Raw genomic sequence first — 17,606 nt, forward strand, 5'->3', positions numbered from 1 at the left:
TGTGGACTTCTTGTTTCACCAGAGGCCCGTTGGCCGCATCAGGGTTCCTGTTGGGCCTTCATGGCTACCACAGAGCACACAGAAGGTCCCCACCGTATTTCACCCCAACAGGCGATCTCCTACTTGATCCATTACCCAGGTGTCACAATTTGGACAAGGGGTTGGATTCATATCAGGACCCTAATCCACACCAATACTTGAAGTGTTTTTCTTTTGATGATTCTGAGTGATGTCAGAGATCCCATATCCACTCCTCAGGGGAGCCAACGTTACAAAGAGGAATGACGGTAAAAATAAACGTTTGCGTTCAGACTGGACTCGGCACCGAGGACGGATGTAAGGCAGAAAATCTACCTCAAAATAACGACAGAGTAGTAATAGATTCCTCATCAGCAGGAGCCGACTGTAACCTTGGCAATGTGTCCCAGAGGACAGAAAGAGAGAAACCCCCTCATGCTGCTGCAGGCATGTCCACAAGGATCAAACAGGATACACCCTCTCTGCACTTGTCCTGAAAGTCTCTGAAAGTCGTTTTTTAAAATCAGTTTGATGTCTCTGAATGATCTGGTTTATGTTTGTGTGCATGAATGTTTCTTATTTGAGGACAAACCGTTTTTCTGCACATACAGATTATATTGTGGGAGATGATATTAATATGGGTCTGGTGAAATGTGAACTGGATATTTGGCGCCACCTGCCGATAGTTTTGCAGAAGTACAGGTATTAAATTTTAATAATTTTTATAATTAATTTTTTATTGAAAACTGTTGAAGTCACTGCTAAAAATGGAGGAGTTCAGGTATCTTGTTAAAAGATCTGACTGACGTCCTGTGTGGACGCTGTACCGGGCCGCCGTGGTGAAGATGGAGCTGAGCCAGAAGGGGAGGCTCCCAAATTACCAGCTGATTTTCACTCCTGTGCTCAACTATGCTCATGACCTCTGGGTAATAACCAGAAGAACAAGTTACGGATACAAGTGGCAGAAATGAGATTCCTCTCTCAGGTATCTGGCCTTGCGCGCAGCTACAGGGCGAGAATCTTGACTATCCAGTAAGGACTCTGAGTAGAGCCGCTGCTTCTTTGCATTGAAAGGAGCCCGCCTTCCAGGCACATCCATCTGGGAATACCCATGACACTCTGCCCCGGGTGGCTTGGGAATGCCTTGGAATCCCCCTGGGAGGGGTTAAAGGAGTTGGATAAGAGTAGGGAAATGTGGGGGCGAGCCATTTAAAAATGCCTGTAATTCTGAAATGGTTAATGTAACACTTGATTTAAGATGAAGATCAAGACTTTGGTTGCACCTCGATTGCGTCGGTCCAGCTTGATCATACGGTTGTTCATAGGCAAAATGAAAAATAAAAATGTGCCACTATCCAAATAGTTCTGAACCTGACTGTAAAACTGGGAAATAGGTCAAAGATTTTGAATCAGATCTTAATTCCACTCAACACTTCACTAACCCTTCCCAGGACCAAGGACCAGTTCCCTACAGAATTGTGTCAAAATATATCCTCTACTTTTCTGACTTGCATAAATAACCTCCGCACTGTAGAGAAGCTTGAATCGTCAACTGGACTGGGTTGCTTGATGCGAGGGCGTTTCGCTCCTCGCGTCAAGCAACCCAGTCCAGTTGACGATTCAAGCTTCTCTACTATGGAAACCACCTGGACAACTGAGAGCCTTCACAGAAACCTCCGCACTCTTCTGCCGAATGCTGGAGATGTTTATCTGCAGAAACAACTTCCTTGAAGAAACCAAAGTAAATCCACTGGTGATGGTGACCACTAGTGAAAGATGCCCGAGCGAGCGGCCTTATCATGACTCACTCAGAGACACCAAACCCATGTTTTGCTTCAGCTGCACTTAACTATGCGGGACTTGTGTAACTGTAAAACCTTCCCATTATCGCCACACCTTCAGCGGAAATGTTGACAGACAGCCCGTGGAAATTCCTCCATCCCACAGCGGATCAGGTGACTGAGTCAGGTGTGGAACCCGTGCTTCCCCCAGGCACCACAAATGTCCTCATTCCTCATGACTCACAGACACACAGCGCTGTCATTACAGCTCCCCGCCTGGTTTATGGTGCAACTCGTGTAATGAGCCGAGTTTTATCACTCAAAACGTCCTGATCAGGTCTTTCAGGAAACCCAAAAATATTGGACACGTGTGTCACATGACTGAAGGTCAAGTTCTGGTGGACACAGGAGTAAGTTGGGACGGAGTCTGTCCACTTTATCCCCGACAACCCTTCCACTCTTAATTCATATTAGCGCCAAGATGTTTGACAGTTATGACCTCTGGTTTGACCTTTCATTGTCTCCCAAAAGTGAGTTCTGACTTGTATTCAAAGTACATTTTATAATTCTTTTTTCCACTGATGTGAAAAATGGATGATATGTACAAATGGCTGTAATTCCTCCTTTTAATAAAACCTCTTTAGTTTAAACTAACAGACTAAAGTATGTTCACTTTTTTTCCAAATCCGTTCTGGTGTTACAAAATTACAAAAATTCTGCCACTGTCCAAACACAGATTTTTGTCCAAACAAAATATGTTTGGTTTTTTTTTTTTCAGTCTCCACTTTGTCTGTCCTTTGACCTTTTCTTCTCGTTCCTCTGTGGAAGTCACTCGGGTGGACGTGGGTTCTAAGTCGACTGAAGCCGGATGCGGTGTGAAGAGGTTTTTTTTTTAAATTCGGTTTCCCGGCAGTTTGTTGAAGCTCCTCCTCCCGGGTGTCCCCGGGGGAGGAGCCAGTCAGTGGAGGAAGTGCACCCCGCGTCCTGTCTCCGTCTGTCCCTCATAAGGACACACGGCTCCTGGAGCTCCATCAGGACCAGGTTCCAGCTCCACCATGACCACGGTTCTTCTGGACCTAGTCCACGCCTGTTGTCCGGCCTGCACCGGATCGGTTCTGCCGGACTTTGAGCCGGACTCGCGTGTTTTCCTCCTGTGTGGGAGTCGGGACTCAAACAGCCACCTGGACCGGACCTGGTCAGGGACCTGGACCGGGACAGTCACGGTCCTGGGCTTTGAGTCCGTGGCGGAGTGTTTATACCGGTTCAAACAGACGTTGGACGAGCTGGACCTGAGCTGCGTACGCGTCCTGACGTCCCCCGCGGGCCATGACGTCATACAGCTGTACCGGGACCAGCTCTTCACGGCCGTCTACACCTTCCACTACACAGTGACGTCACACCTCACCTGTCCGAGAGGCGCTGGCTCCTCCCACAGCGGGGCGTGTCTTCAGGACGTCCACGGGGACGTGTCCACGTTCCTGCAGCAACTTCCCGCGTGGACGGGAGAGGTCAGGGTGCTGAGGTCCACGCTGATCCCAGGTCTGCCTGTCGTCTGTCCTCCATCTTCAATCACTCAGCGCCAAATTATTAAAATTATTATTAACATCTCTCCTTTTAATACCAACAACTGACTCATCTGCACTTTTTACTTTTCATTTATTTATTTATTTTTACTGATTTTTACCTCCACCAAGGAGGTTATGTCTTTTCGGTCGAGTTTGTTTGTTTGTCTGTCTGTTTGTCAGCAGGATAACTCAAAACGTTTTGAACGGATTTTGATGAAATTTTGTGGAGTGGTTAGAAATGACAAGAGGAACAAGTGATTAAATTTTAGTGGTGATCGGATCGTGATCCGGATCCAGGAATTTTTTTAAGGATTCTTCACCATTGCGGGATAGGGGGAATTTTGACATTCTAGTTTCTAACTCCACAAAAACAAGGCAGAAAGGCTTGAAAAAAATTAGGGTGTAACACAGTCAAATGTTCTATCAAACAATACAGTTTGGTGATGATCGGATCCGGATTCCAGATCTGGTGATCTAGAATATGCAAAAATATAGGGAAAATAGAAAATGTGTCAGTGTGAGGTGATAAATGAAGCTAGAGATGCACAACTAACACCAAATTATAGCTGAATCTGTACTGATTCAGTAAGGTGTCATCAGATTTGATGTAGCTTCAAATGTTATGGAGCTACATCCAGAAGAAAACCGCCATTACCGAAAAATCGTTTTTATACAATAACTTTTGAACTATTAAAGACATAAAAGTGATTCCAAGTTCTAGTGGTATGTTTTCATGGTCAATGATGTCAAATATAAAGGAAAGAAAAGTATATGTATCATAGTTTAGGTTGTAACACTGAATTGTTGAATAGATCACTGTGCCAAGGAGGGAATCTCCTTAGGGTCAGTGACCCTATGGCCTTGTTTTTTAGAGAAGTGTTTCATAAATGTTAAAAAAATCATATATTTGCAGTTTAGTTGAATAATAAATTGAATTTTATCTCATTTGTTTTTGTCTATAAGCACATGCAATATCAATATCAGTGCTCAGATGACAGTAGCTTCTGGGAAAGGTGCAAGTTGCAATAAACTGTGATGCCAAGCGCTAAGGATACATGCTATCCAGTCACAGCAGATGAAACTTTTTTTTACTACTGAGCAAACATCATTGTTAGACTTTTTTAGGTTCAATGATTCCACGGCGTATAGATGTTATGGCGTCAGTGACCCCATGGCCTTGGCGGAGGTTTGCACTCTCTGAGTGCTTCTAGTTTTCTTATTGATTGACTGAAGCTACTGGATACCTGCATCTTCCTGACTGGATGAATAAACTATTTATTATTATAATTATCTTTTCTCATATATATTTTTCCTAAGTCCAGCTGTTTGTGTCCTCTGTCCTTCGTCCTCTGCAGTGCTGCAGAGTAACTAAGTGCATTTATTCAATTACTGCAATTAAAGAGGAGGAAAACGTTGCCACGAACAGCGGGAGAAGAAGAAAACTAGAAGGGTGGAAATGAGAGTGGGGACTTTGAATGTTGGTAGTATGACTGGTAAAGGGAGAGAGCTGGCTGATATGATGGAGAGGAGAAAGGTAGACATATTGTGTGTGCAAGAGACCAAGTGGAAGGGAAGTAAGAGCAGGAGCATCAGCGGTGGGTACAAGTTGTTGTACCATGGTGAGGACAGGAAGAGAAATGGTGTTGGGGTCATTTTAAAGGAAGAGTATGTTAAAAGTGTGTTGGAGGTTAAGCGAGTGTCTGACAGGGTGATGAGTGTGAAGTTGGAAATTGAAGGGGTGATGATGAATATCATCAGTGCATATGCCCCACAGGTAGGTTGTGAGATGAAGGAGAAAGAAGATTTCTGGAGTGTGTTAGATGAGGTGGTGGAGAGTGTGCCCAAGCATGAAAGAGTGGTGATAGGAGCAGACTTCAATGGGCATGTTGGTGAAGGGAACAGAGGTGATGAGGAAGTAATGGGTAGATATGGTATCAAGGATAGGAATGGGAAGGACAGATGGTAGTTGATTTTGCAAAAAGGATGGAAATGGCTGTGGTGAATACCTACTTTAAGAAAGGGAGGAGCACAGGGTAACATATAAGAGTGGAGGAAGGTGCACACAGGTGGACTACCTTCTTTATAGGAGATGCAAGCTAAAAGAAATCACAGACTGTAAGGTGGTGGCAGGCGAGAGTGTCACTAGACAGCATAGGATGGTTGTTTGTAGGATGACTTTAGAGGTAAAGAAGAAGAAGAGAGTGAGAGCTCAACAAAGGATCAGATGGTGGAAGCTGAAGGAGGAAGACTGTTGTGTGAAATTTAGCAGCAGGTGAGAGAAGCACTAGTTGGAGGGGAAGCAGTTTGGACAACTGGAAAAGTACTGCAGATGTGGTGAGGGAGACAGCTAGGGCAGTACTGGGTATGCATCTGGACAGTGGAAGGAAGACAAGGAGACTTGGTGGTGGAATGAAGAGGTCGAGGAAAGCATAGGAGAAAGAGGCTGGCGAAAAAGTTTTGGGATAGTTGGAGAGATGAAGAAAGTAGACAGGAGTACAAGGAGATGCGGCGTAAGGCGAGAAGAGAAGTGGCAAAAGCAAAGGAAAAGGCATATTGCGAGCTGTACAAGAAGTTGAATAGTAAGGAAGGAGAAAAGGACTTGTACCGACTGGCCAGACAAAGGGACAGAGCTGGAAAGGATGTGCAGCAGGTTAGGGTGTAAAAGATGCACATGGTAATGTGCTGACAAGTGAGGAGTGTGTGCTGAGAAGGTGGAGGGAATATTTTGAAGAGTTGATGAATAAAGAAATGAGCGGGAGAAAAGGCTGGATGATGTGTGAGAGTAAATCAGGAAGTAAAAGAGATTAGCAAGGAATAAGTGAGGGCTGCTATGAAGAGGATGAAGAGGGAAAGGCAGTTGGTCCAGATGACATTCCAATGGAGGCATGGAAATGTCTAGGAGAGATGGCAGTAGAGTTTCTAACCAGATTGTTTAATAAAATCTTGGAAAGTGAGAGGATGCCTGAGGAGTGGAGACGAAGTGTGCTGGTTCCTTTTTCAAGAACAAGGGTGATGTGCAGAGCTGCAGTAACTACAGAGGCATAAAGCTGATCAGCCACAGCCTGAAGTTATGGGAAAGAGTAGAAGCTAGGCTTAGAAAACAGGTGAAGATCTGTGAGCAGCAATATGGTTTCATGCCGAGAAGAGCACTACAGATGCAATGTTTGCTCTGAGAATACTGTTGGAAAAGTACAGAGAAGGACAGAAAGAGTTACATTGTGTGTTTGTGGATGTAGAAAAAGCTTATGATAGGGTGCCAAGAGAAGAGTTGTGGTATTGTATGAGGAAGTCTGGAGTGGCAGAGAAGTATGTTAGGGTAGTGCAGGACATGTACAAGAATAGTGTGACAGCGGTGAGATGCACAGTCGGAATGACAGACTCATTCAAGGTGGAGGTGGGATTACACAAAGGATCAGCTCTGAGTCCTTTCTTGTTTGCAGTGGTGATGGACAGGTTGACAGATGAGATCAGACAGGAGTCCTCATGGACTATGATGTTTGCAGATGACATGATCTGTAGTGAAAGTAGAGAGCAAGTTGAGTCTAGTCTGGAGAAGTGGAGATATGCTTTGGAGAGAAGGGGAATGAAAGTCAGTAGAAGCAAGACTGAGTACATGTGTGTGAATGAGAGGGAGCCCAGTGGAATAGTGCAGTTACAAGGAGTAGAAAAGGTGAAAGTAGATGAGTTTAAATATTTGGGGTCAACTGTTCAAAGTAATGGAGAGTGTGGTAGAGAGGTGAAGAAGAGAGTGCAGGCAGGGTGGAGTGGGTGGAGAAAGGTGGCAGGAGGGATTTGTGACCGAAGAATATCAGCAAGAGTGAAGGGGAAAGTTTACAAGACAGTAGTGAGACCAACTATGTTGTATGGTTTAGAGACAGTGGCACTAACAAAAAGACAGGAGGCAGAGCTGGAGGTGGCAGAGCTGAAGATGTTGAGATTCTCTTTGGGAGTGACAAGAATGGACAAGATTAGGAATGAACATATCAGAGGGACAGCTCAGGTGGGACGGTTTGGAGACAAAGTCAGAGAGGCGAGATTGAGATGATTTGGACATGTGCAGAGGAGGGACCCAGGGTATATAGGGAGAAGGATGCTGAGGATGGAGCCACCAGGCAGGAGGAGAAGAGGGAGATCAAAGAGGAGGTTCATGGAGTGCTGAGAGAGGACATGCAGGTGGTTGGTGTGACAGAGGAAGATACAGAGGACAGGGTGAGATGGGAAACGACTGATCTGCTGTGGCGACCCCTAACGGGAACAGCCGAAAAAGAAGAAGAAGTTGGTTTCATTTGTGCTTTGATTCCCAGGAAATTTGTATATAAATAGCGGTTAGAATTATTTTATTAATAATGATTGTGTGATTTTTTTTTTTCTTTTTCTTCAGTATACATGTCACACCAGCATATAAGTCACAGGATCTCCCAAAGCAGTAAAAAAAAAAACCTTTACTCCACAAAATGCAGTACTTGTAATTTACCTTCACTGCATCTCAGAAGCAATATTATAAATTTGACAGTTATTTTTGTTGTTTCAGGTTAACAATACAAAATACAATTAAACAACTTTATATATATATATATATATATATATATATATATATATATATATATATTATATATCTATATATCAGTGAGGATCTACTGAGCCACAGGAGGAAATCACAAACTACCCAACAGTATGTAACATAAGTAACATTTTCAATGCAGGATTTTACTGTATTTGTACATTGTAGTTTTACTACTTCAATTTCAGCAAATGTTCTGAGTTAGAACTGTAAGAAACAATTATTTTTCATTATTGATTATTCAAGAAATAATCAGGCAATCAATTAGTTTTGTCCATAAAATTATGAAAAATGTCAGGTTTTTTTTTTGAAAATCCAGATAGTTTATTGCCAGATAGAAGTAAAGAAACCAGAAAGTTTTCAAAATACATTTAAAAAAAATCCAGAATAACAAATTATCAAGCTAGCTGTTGATTAATTAATACTTGAATAATACTTATCCATTTCTCTTCCTCACTGAAGTATGTAAAATATTTTAATACCTGATTACCAAAATACAATTTTTATCTAATGTGTATTTTTCATGGCAAATATCAAATATAAACTAACTAAAAACTAGACGAGTAAATGAAAAGAGTAAAGAGAGGATGAGTGAGCACGAAGACGCTGAAGACTTTACCTCCATAATTTAATTTGTGTTTTTGTAATTTTGTGTTTTTAAGCCCAAGTTTCTGGGATGAACAGAATTTGACGTTAGCACTCTCGTTGTCTCAGCAGACTGCTTCGGCCATGGCTTCAGCACACGCACAGGGGGCGTGTCCTACATCCCGAGGTTTGTCCTCGTTGAATCTGTTTAGTAGTTCCAGGAGGAGAGACCCCCGTGGCTGTGGTTCAGGAAAACAGACGGCGACTGGCTCACCACGCCGGTTTCCACCCCCGGCCACTACGCATGGTCAAGGTACGGAACTGATTTTCCTTAATTTATTATGTATACAACAACAACCTGCCCCAAGTGAAGGAGTTTAAGTACCTCGTGGTCTTGTTCATGAGTGAGGGACAATGGAGCGTGAGCTTGGCTGGAGAAATCGGTGCAGCAGCGGCGGTGTTGCATTCGAGAGCTTCGCCTTTTGGCTCAGCTCTCAATCTATTGCTCAATCTTCATTACTATTCTCACCTATGGTCCATAAGGGTTGGGTCATGACCGAAAGAACTAGATCGCGGGTACAAGCGGGAGAAATGGGCTTCCTTAGCAGGGTGGCTGGTGTCTCCCTTAGAGATAGGGTGAGAAGTTTGGTCATCCATGGGAGCTCAGAGTAGACCCGTTGTTCCTTCGTGCTGAACGGAGCCAACAGAGGTGGTTCGGGCATCTGGTAAGGATGCCTCCTGGGAACCTCCCCAGGGAGGTGTTCCAGGCATGTCCACCTGGGAGGAGACTCCGGGGAAGATCCAGGACTAGGTGGAGAGATTATATCTCCACACTGGCCTGGGAATGCCTCAGGATCCCCCAGTCAGAGGTGGTCAATGTGGCCCAGGAAGGGAAGTTTGGCTCAACACAAAGCAAGTCCAGTTTTCATATCAGTCATGACGCATGTTTTTTAGCAAGGACTCTGTGGCTGTTCGCGGTTATATAGTTCGATGCAGCCACTGGGGGGCAGTGTCAAATTCACTTGTAGAAAATATAGAAGCCCAGAGCCAAACTTATACATTTTTATAATAGGACCCTGTTTTTTGCTCCACCTCCCCAGGTGCAGTCAGCCAGAAACAGTAAACCTATAGCTTCCCAGCAGGGGTTATGTAACCACTAAAATATGTATTTAATAGGGGTTGAATGATACATCATAATAATCCTATCATTTTGAAATGAATACCATGAAAATTCCAGCACTGCATAGAAGAAACAATGACATCTTGCAGAAGAATCATGAGTGACTTATAAAATATACAAACAGGAACCAGGTAGTGCCAACGATTACAATTTATAGAATAATTTTTTGGATTAAACATTCACCCTGAATTATTTTCTACATCATTAACAGCAATAACAATAGGGCTATCTTGATAGGTATCGTATTGTGGAGCTAGTGTATCATTCCACCTCTAGGATGTAAGGAGTCTTACGGGCCTCTCAGACCAGAAACCTGCAAAATAGCTCATCCACATTAGAATTAGAATTCCTTTGCGTGCACAGTGGAGCACAACGAAATTTGAATGCAACTCTCCTGATGAGTTAAAAAAGAAAGATTAAAGTAGCTACTGAAGTAATTCAGAAAAATATAAAAGTAATATGCAAATATATAAAGGTAACACACAAATATGGTATAGTTGTACAAACTGACAGACTGTGCAAGTGTAGCAGACACTGGCAGTAAATTCACATTGTGTGGGCGATTTCACATTATGAGGTGCTGTTTAAGGCGTGCATTGCACACGTGCACATCCCCACATGCAAAATACAGCATCTGCATACACAAATAGCATTCCACATATGCAAAATAGCACATCTGGGTGTGCAAAGGTGAATGAGTTTCTACATCAACACATTTCTGTTCTGGCTGCTGGTGGAACAAGTCTGAATGTCACCAGGTTTGTGATGTCAGGTTCCTCCAAGGAAGGAAAAAAAAAAAAAAAGCAATAGCACTCGGTCTGTAAGTGGAGCCAACTTATTATTTTTAATGCCAGTTCTGCTTTGTGACATCACATGTCTGTTTGTTGCAGGTGAACCATGCCAGTGACGTCTGGGTTATGAGCAAAGCTGAGCCAGAGAGCTACGACTCCATAGTGACCAATCAGACGGGGGTCGTTATCACAGCTCCGGGAGCGGACTGCATGCCGCTCCTCTTTGCTGATCCGTGTCAAAGGTCATTGGTGCCGCTCATGCAGGTGGGTGTCAGAAAACAAAAAGAAGCAGAAATATGATGAGATGCTGAGCTGCTCCGTTTCATCTCCACCTCAGGCTGGAAAGGAACGCTGATGGGTGTTGCTATGGCAACAGTAGATGCCATGGTGAGAGAATACGGTTGCCGGGTGAGCGACATTTTGGTGGCAGTCGGGCCATCAGTCGGAGCGTGTTGTTTCACGCTAGAGCAAGAAGAGGCGCTAAAGTTCAGCTGCATCCACCCAGACTGTGTCCCTGATCCACAATCAGCCAAACCCCACGTCAACATCCGCCTTGCTACCAGGTCCAACTCCACAAAAAAAAAAAAAAAAAAAAAAAGTGATTACATTCTCCAGAAATCTGACCGGTGGAACGCCATTAACTGTTTGTTCAATAAGAAATTAAAAAATGAGCACTTTTTTTTAAAGCCCAAACTAATTTCACAGTGTTTTGTGCAAATTCAGGATACACACACACACACATACATCATCGTCTGCAAGTTCTGACGGACCAAACTGACTTTTTCCACTTGTTATAGTTTAATTAAGCCCCCCCAATATATATATATATATGTGTGTGTGTGTGTATATAAATAAACCAGCCATAAAATTTGTTGTACTTTTGTGATCCCACACAGAAATAAATAGACTTTATAATAACTGGATTTCAACATAAAGTAACATTTGTGGAAATTGTAAAAAGACTCCATCTTTAAATTCAACCTGACAGTTTTAGAATCATCATACAAATACATTCAGATGGGTTTGAACACGTTCTAAACGTCCTGTTGGAGGTGTTTCTGTCACACTTTGACTTACAGTCTGTTGACCATCCGCTCGCCAACTAAACCAAAGCTGTTTTTCCTCCCCAGACTCCTCCTCCAGAGAGGCGGGGTTCAACCTGAGCACATCCACGACGACACGGTGACAGACAGGTGCTGTGTGACACCGTGCACCTCGTGCCACCCCAAAGACTTCTTCTCCCACGTCAGAGACGGAACCAACTTTGGCACCCAACTGGGTTTTCTGTGGATCAAAGAGATGAACAGCATTAAAGACAACAGACAAACTTCAGTCCAAGCTGGGATTTAAACCAGTCCGGCTAAACTGGTTTTCACTGGTTGTCAAGAACCGGGCGACTATATCTGGATTTTGAACCATCTTGGTTTTGTAAAAAAATATATATTTTTACATAAAAGCGTCCAACGTGTAATGCTCAAAACACACAGAAACAAACCACATAAATGTCACATCTTATAAATGAATATTTATTTTGAATTGACAGTTACATCACCTGCAGTCTTTTTTGTTTTTAATGGTCTTCATTTACAGCCATCGTACAGGTTCAAACTTTCAGCAAACAGCCAAAATGAACAAAACCCACGTAATTTAATGTAGAAATATTTGGACGGTGACGACGCCGTCAGTCACAGCACGTTAAGACGAGAGCGTCGTGTCAGTTTGGAGCTTAACTACATCAGGGGGATTCAATCCAGCACATACTGTGCACACTCCCTAATTTAAAATAAAAGGTTTTCACCCACTTCAGAGCGGTTTCGTGTCCCGTGTGGGTTTTGACCTCATGATTCGTTTCACTTGTCACCACAGATTGTCTTTCCCCAAAAGACTCAGACCTTCGAAGGTCTTGGCATCACCAAACACCTCTGTCCAGCGACCTGAAGACTCCATCAGCTGGGTTCTTGGTCTTTGAGATTGTGACCCCAGGAAAGAGTTCACAGAGTCAGGACATCGCTGGACGCAGGCGTTTGGTGGCGCTGGATGTTTGGCAGGAGAACGAAGGTCCAAGAGCTGAAATAGTCAGTGGCGTGCCGAGTTTTAAGCCGGCGTGTTACAAAGCGATGAGGGGCCAAACCTAGACAGGTGACCATGAGATTCAAACGGCGTTCTGATCACAGCAGTCAAATTTATTGTCAAGAGCAGAAACCTGGGATTCCACACGGCAGGAAGAACCTCAGATTTATAGATGAACAGTGTCCAACCTCGTCCCAGTGTACAATAATGATACTGACACAAAAACTCCCCTGAAGGTCAAATAGATAAATAAGTAGGTCTAACTGCAGTCTCACAGTCAATGGCACGCCCACTACAGCACACACCCACTTCACAAGCAATGTCTGGATAAACAACTCAGGATTCAAGTTTGGTATATATTTCTATTAATTCCCTTATTTGCTGCAGTTTAAGCAAGTTGTCTCGCCGGGGGGGGGGGGGAGTAGGCGGAGCCAATGAGACTGCAGTTAGATCCTTAGAAAACACCGTAAACATCGCCTAAAAGACAAAACTACATGATAAATCAAATACCAGACTCTGTTCATCCTCTTTAACTGTTACAATTTAATATCTGTCAAACTTTGTCAAAGCCCAGAAAAACTACTTCACATGCATGTTGTCATCACTGCATTAAAGCCTGTACGCCAAGTGGGCGGGTCCAGATACAGACAGTGAGCGCGTTAATGGGGAGGCAAAAACCAATCCAACGAGCCATCAAAATTACGAGCAGAAATGAAGTTCATTTTATGTGAATGCACGTAAACTGGTGGGGGGGGGTAGAAATTCCATTAAAACGCTACAACCCCCCCCCCCCCCCCCCCAAAAAAAAAATCTAAAAGTGCAAGCCAACGTTCACATTAGAGGTGTGTGAAAGTCTTCATGTTCAGTTCTTTAATGATTTAAAAATGCTCATCAACACAGAAATAATCAATAACTGCCCTGAAACTAACAACAAAAAAGTTCTATTATAACAGCAAAAATGTGCTGTTATCAGATACTGCAGAGAAAATGTTTGTCGTTTTCACCTGAACTCACCATTTAAAAACAGGAGAAACGTAAACAACAACAAAACAACAGTAAACACGTCGTCCAGGAAGCAGCGGCTTCGCTGGAGTCAATAAATAAGCTACAGTTTGCTTTTCTGTGAACAAATTTCAAAGGTAATGTTTTGCTACAACATCTGAGAAACATTAAATTAAAAATCAGCAGTTTTTGCGTCATCAGCTCGGATTACTGCAGGGTTCATGGCGGTGAGCGCACATGATTAACAGCTGAAGGTTTGTTCACGTCACTGCGGTCAATCGTTTTGTGGGCGTGTCGTCGTTACTGTTACGTCACGATGCAAACACTGTTGAGGCATAACGCACCTGACATCCATGTTTGATGAGCTGTTCAATGAACTGAGCTCTGTGGGCGGGGCTAATGGCTGAAGGCGGGATTAATAATGTGCCAAGTTTCAGTAACAAACTCCTCATCGCAGCTATAAATTATAAAGTGTTGCTTTAAATGCTGTACAGCGCCACCAACAGTTCTGGAGTAGGAAAGATTTGATGCCCAAGGTCCTTAATCACAGTAATATGAAAACCAAAACCTCGCTTACGCTAAACGCTTGCCTTGAAATCCACAACGGCGCAAATGATCTAAGCAGCAATGATTACGGGTGAGCACCGTTCTATTCAGCGCCCCCTACAGGAAGTCACAGTGACGCGTTGGTTCAACTCCAGGCTATTTCGAGTTTAAAGTGACAATCCTCGATATAAAGCAAACCCGCGGCACAATCAGACATACAAAAAACAATGTTTGGAAAGTGTTACACCAAGAAAGAAACAAGTCACTAGTTTGGACCCTGACCTGGTCGAACAGTCTGCAGTCTCACTACTGGTTGTGTTTAATGCGTTTTGGGTGAGGCCGTCCAGCCTCCAGTTAACTGTTTGTTTCCAGTCTCTTTAGAATTATTTCATTTCAGAAAAAAAGTAGTTAGTCCTATATAGGCCCCTGACACCATTCATGCTGGAACCCATCTCTGGATTCCATACGTTGAAGCAGGTGAGAGCTTACAACTTCCCCTAGACAGGACACAAGACAGATGTAGGTTAATTCCTCAGCCAAGGACAGAACCTATTTACAGCTGGGTGGATTGAGACCATTTTGATTACTTTATTTTCCAGAGTATAAGGTGCACTTTTTAAGAAATGATTCTTGCAGAGGAAAAACCTGTATACAAGTTGCACTGGAGTATGTTGCACCTTTAAAATAACAAAACAAAAAAAAAAAATCAGAATTTGGGTATTTTGTGCATTGTTGAATTCTTTTTATTACGGTCATTTATTATTTTATTACCAGTTTATTTTGTTTAGTGCTTTGATTCATATGAAAGCCCCTTATAAATAGTCATTATCATCATCAACGTCAAATGTGCGATTGTTTGTTATACAAGTTGCAGTACCTCCCAAACAAGTTAAAAAAAAAAAAAGAAGTGAAAATACGGTCAGCGTGTTGTGCAAGGACCCAGCCAGGTAGCATAACCAGGAGTATAACCCAAGTCCACATATTACAACCCCTGGCAAAAAATTATGGAATCATCGGCCTCGGAGGATGTTCATTCAGTTGTTTAATTTTGTAGAAAAAAAGCAGATCACAGACATGACACAAAACTAAAGTCATTTCAAATGGCAACTTTCTGGCTTTAAGAAACACTATAAGAAATCAAGAAAAAAAGATTGTGGCAGTCAGTAACGGTTACGTTTTTAGACCAAGCAGAGGAAAAAAATATGGAATCACTCAATTCTGAGGAAAAAATTATGGAATCACCCTGTAAATTTTCATCCCCAAAACTAACACCTGCATCATATCAGATCTGCTCGTTAGTCTGCATCTAAAAAGGAGTGAACACACCTTGGAGAGCTGTTGCACCAAGTGGACTGACATGAATCATGGCTCCAACACGAGAGATGTCAATTGAAACAAAGGAGAGGATTATCAAACTCTTAAAAGAGAGTAAAACATCACGCAATGTTGCAAAAGATGTTGGTTGTTCACAGTCAGCTGTGTCTAAACTCTGGACCAAATACAAACAACATGGGAAGGTTGTTAAAGGCAAACATACTGGTAGACCAAGGAAGACAAAGCGTCAAGACAGAAAACTTAAAGCAATATGTCTCAAAAATCAAAAAATGTACAACAAAACAAATGAGGAACGAATGGGAGGAAACTGGAGTCAACGTCTGTGACCGAACTGTAAGAAACCGCCTAAAGGAAATGGGATTTACATACAGAAAAGCTAAACGAAAGCAATCATTAACACCTAAACAGAAAAAAACAAGGTTACAATGGGCTAAGGAAAAGCAATCGTGGACTGTGGATGACTGGATGAAAGTCATATTCAGTGATGAATCTCGAATCTGCATTGGGCAAGGTGATGATGCTGGAACTTTTGTTTGATGCCGTTCCAATGAGATTTATAAAGATGACTGCCTGAAGAGAACATGTAAATTTCCACAGTCATTGATGATATGGAGCTGCATGTCAGGTAAAGGCACTGGGGAGATGGCTGTCATTACATCATCAATAAATGCACAAGTTTATGTTGATATTTTGGACAATTGAAAGGATGTTTGGGGATGATGGAATCATTTTTCAAGATGATAATGCATCTTGCCATAGAGCAAAAACTGCAAAAACATTCCTTGCAAAAAGACACACAGGGTCAATGTCATGGCATAGGGTCAATGTCAATGAGCAGATCTGATTTGATGCAGGTGTTAATTTGGGGGATGAAAATTTACAGGGTGATTCCATAATTTTTTCCTCAGAATTGAGTGATTCCATATTTTTTTCCTCTGCTTGGTCTAAAAAAGTAACCGTTTCTGACTGCCACAATCTTTTTTCTTGATTTCTTATAGTGTTTCTTAAAGCCAGAAAGTTGCCATTTGAAATGACTTTAGTTTTGTGTCATGTCTGTGATCTGCTTTTTTCTACAAAATTAAACAACTGAATGAACATCCTCTGAGGCCGGTGATTCTATAATTTTTGCCAGGGGTTGTAGTAGTCCAGCTTGTTATTTGCAGGACTACCTGCTCTACAAACAGCTTCCAAATTAAAGTGAAGTTCTCTGTGACCCCGTCAGAACAACCTGAACTTTGGAACATCCTTAAAGTCGTTGTGGTTTATTACACGTATTTAAAGTACCGGCAGGATTTGTAAAATATTTGCCAGAACTCGCGCTATAAACCTCGTCTTTATAAGAAAGTGAGCACCAGCATAAACTTAACAGTGTCCCTCACTTACATTTCATCACCCACAGACATGATAATAAAAAGAATATAACAACTAATTTTCATGGGTTTGTTTTTTCTGATTAATTTGATTTTTCTTCTTTAATATCAAATGTATTTGTGGCATTTACTTTGATATTATTTTTGATTGAGTGGAATTTCATTTTTAAAACCATATTAAATTTTTTTGACTTAAAGTTTACTGGGTGCTAAAATAAAGCAGAGGTTGACAATTTGTGGGGTAAAAAAAAAACAAAAAAGAAACACCTGAAGTAAAAGTTTAGATGAATAAACAGTGTTTTATACGGTGTCCTGGAAAAGTTACTGTCATTTAATCCTCAGAGCTCAGATGATGGAAACCGATTTATGCATTCTTTAACGTGGACTTACTGAAGGTTTTCTCACATGTAGCTACTGAAAAACAGTCACATGATGCAGTCAGGTGTTTTTAAACTAGAGGATTAAAATCTCCTCATAAACAAGTTGATTTCAGTTTCTGTCCCTGACACTCAAACATGTCCAGACAGGGATATTTACAGAAAAGACTTATGGGTAATGAAGTCCTGGACAGGTTGGGAAATGTCTTTAAGTGATCCGTGATCCTTCCAAAGCAAGCAAGCAAAAAAAAAAAAAAGAAAAAAAAGAAAAGAAAAAAGAAAATACAAACGTCCTCCTTCAGTCAAAAGAAAAAAAAAAAAGGTGATGACATAAAAAAAAGCAATCTGCAGATAAAAGTTCATCATGACTTATCTGTATATTCAAGGAACAATCCAGGTGATCCCCCCCCATTTTTTTTAATTTT

The 17,606-nt window shown here is 42.1% G+C and overlaps 1 protein-coding gene across 1 annotated transcript; it reads left to right on the forward strand.

Annotated features, from left to right (window-relative positions):
• The first annotated feature begins 2,767 nt into the window (after positions 1 to 2,767).
• LOC117525166 (laccase domain-containing protein 1-like) lies at positions 2,768 to 11,996 on the forward strand. The gene is given in 8 exon segments (XM_034187014.1): positions 2,768 to 3,338; positions 8,643 to 8,695; positions 8,697 to 8,741; positions 8,743 to 8,823; positions 10,581 to 10,713; positions 10,716 to 10,745; positions 10,819 to 11,044; positions 11,612 to 11,996. Coding segments are annotated over 8 exon segments (1,272 nt in total). The 5' UTR covers positions 2,768 to 2,854; the 3' UTR covers positions 11,832 to 11,996.
• The last annotated feature ends 5,610 nt before the right edge of the window (positions 11,997 to 17,606 follow it).

The sequence above is a fragment of the Thalassophryne amazonica genome, chromosome 14 (genome assembly GCF_902500255.1).
Source record: "Thalassophryne amazonica chromosome 14, fThaAma1.1, whole genome shotgun sequence".
Taxonomy (NCBI): Eukaryota; Metazoa; Chordata; class Actinopteri; order Batrachoidiformes; family Batrachoididae; genus Thalassophryne; species Thalassophryne amazonica.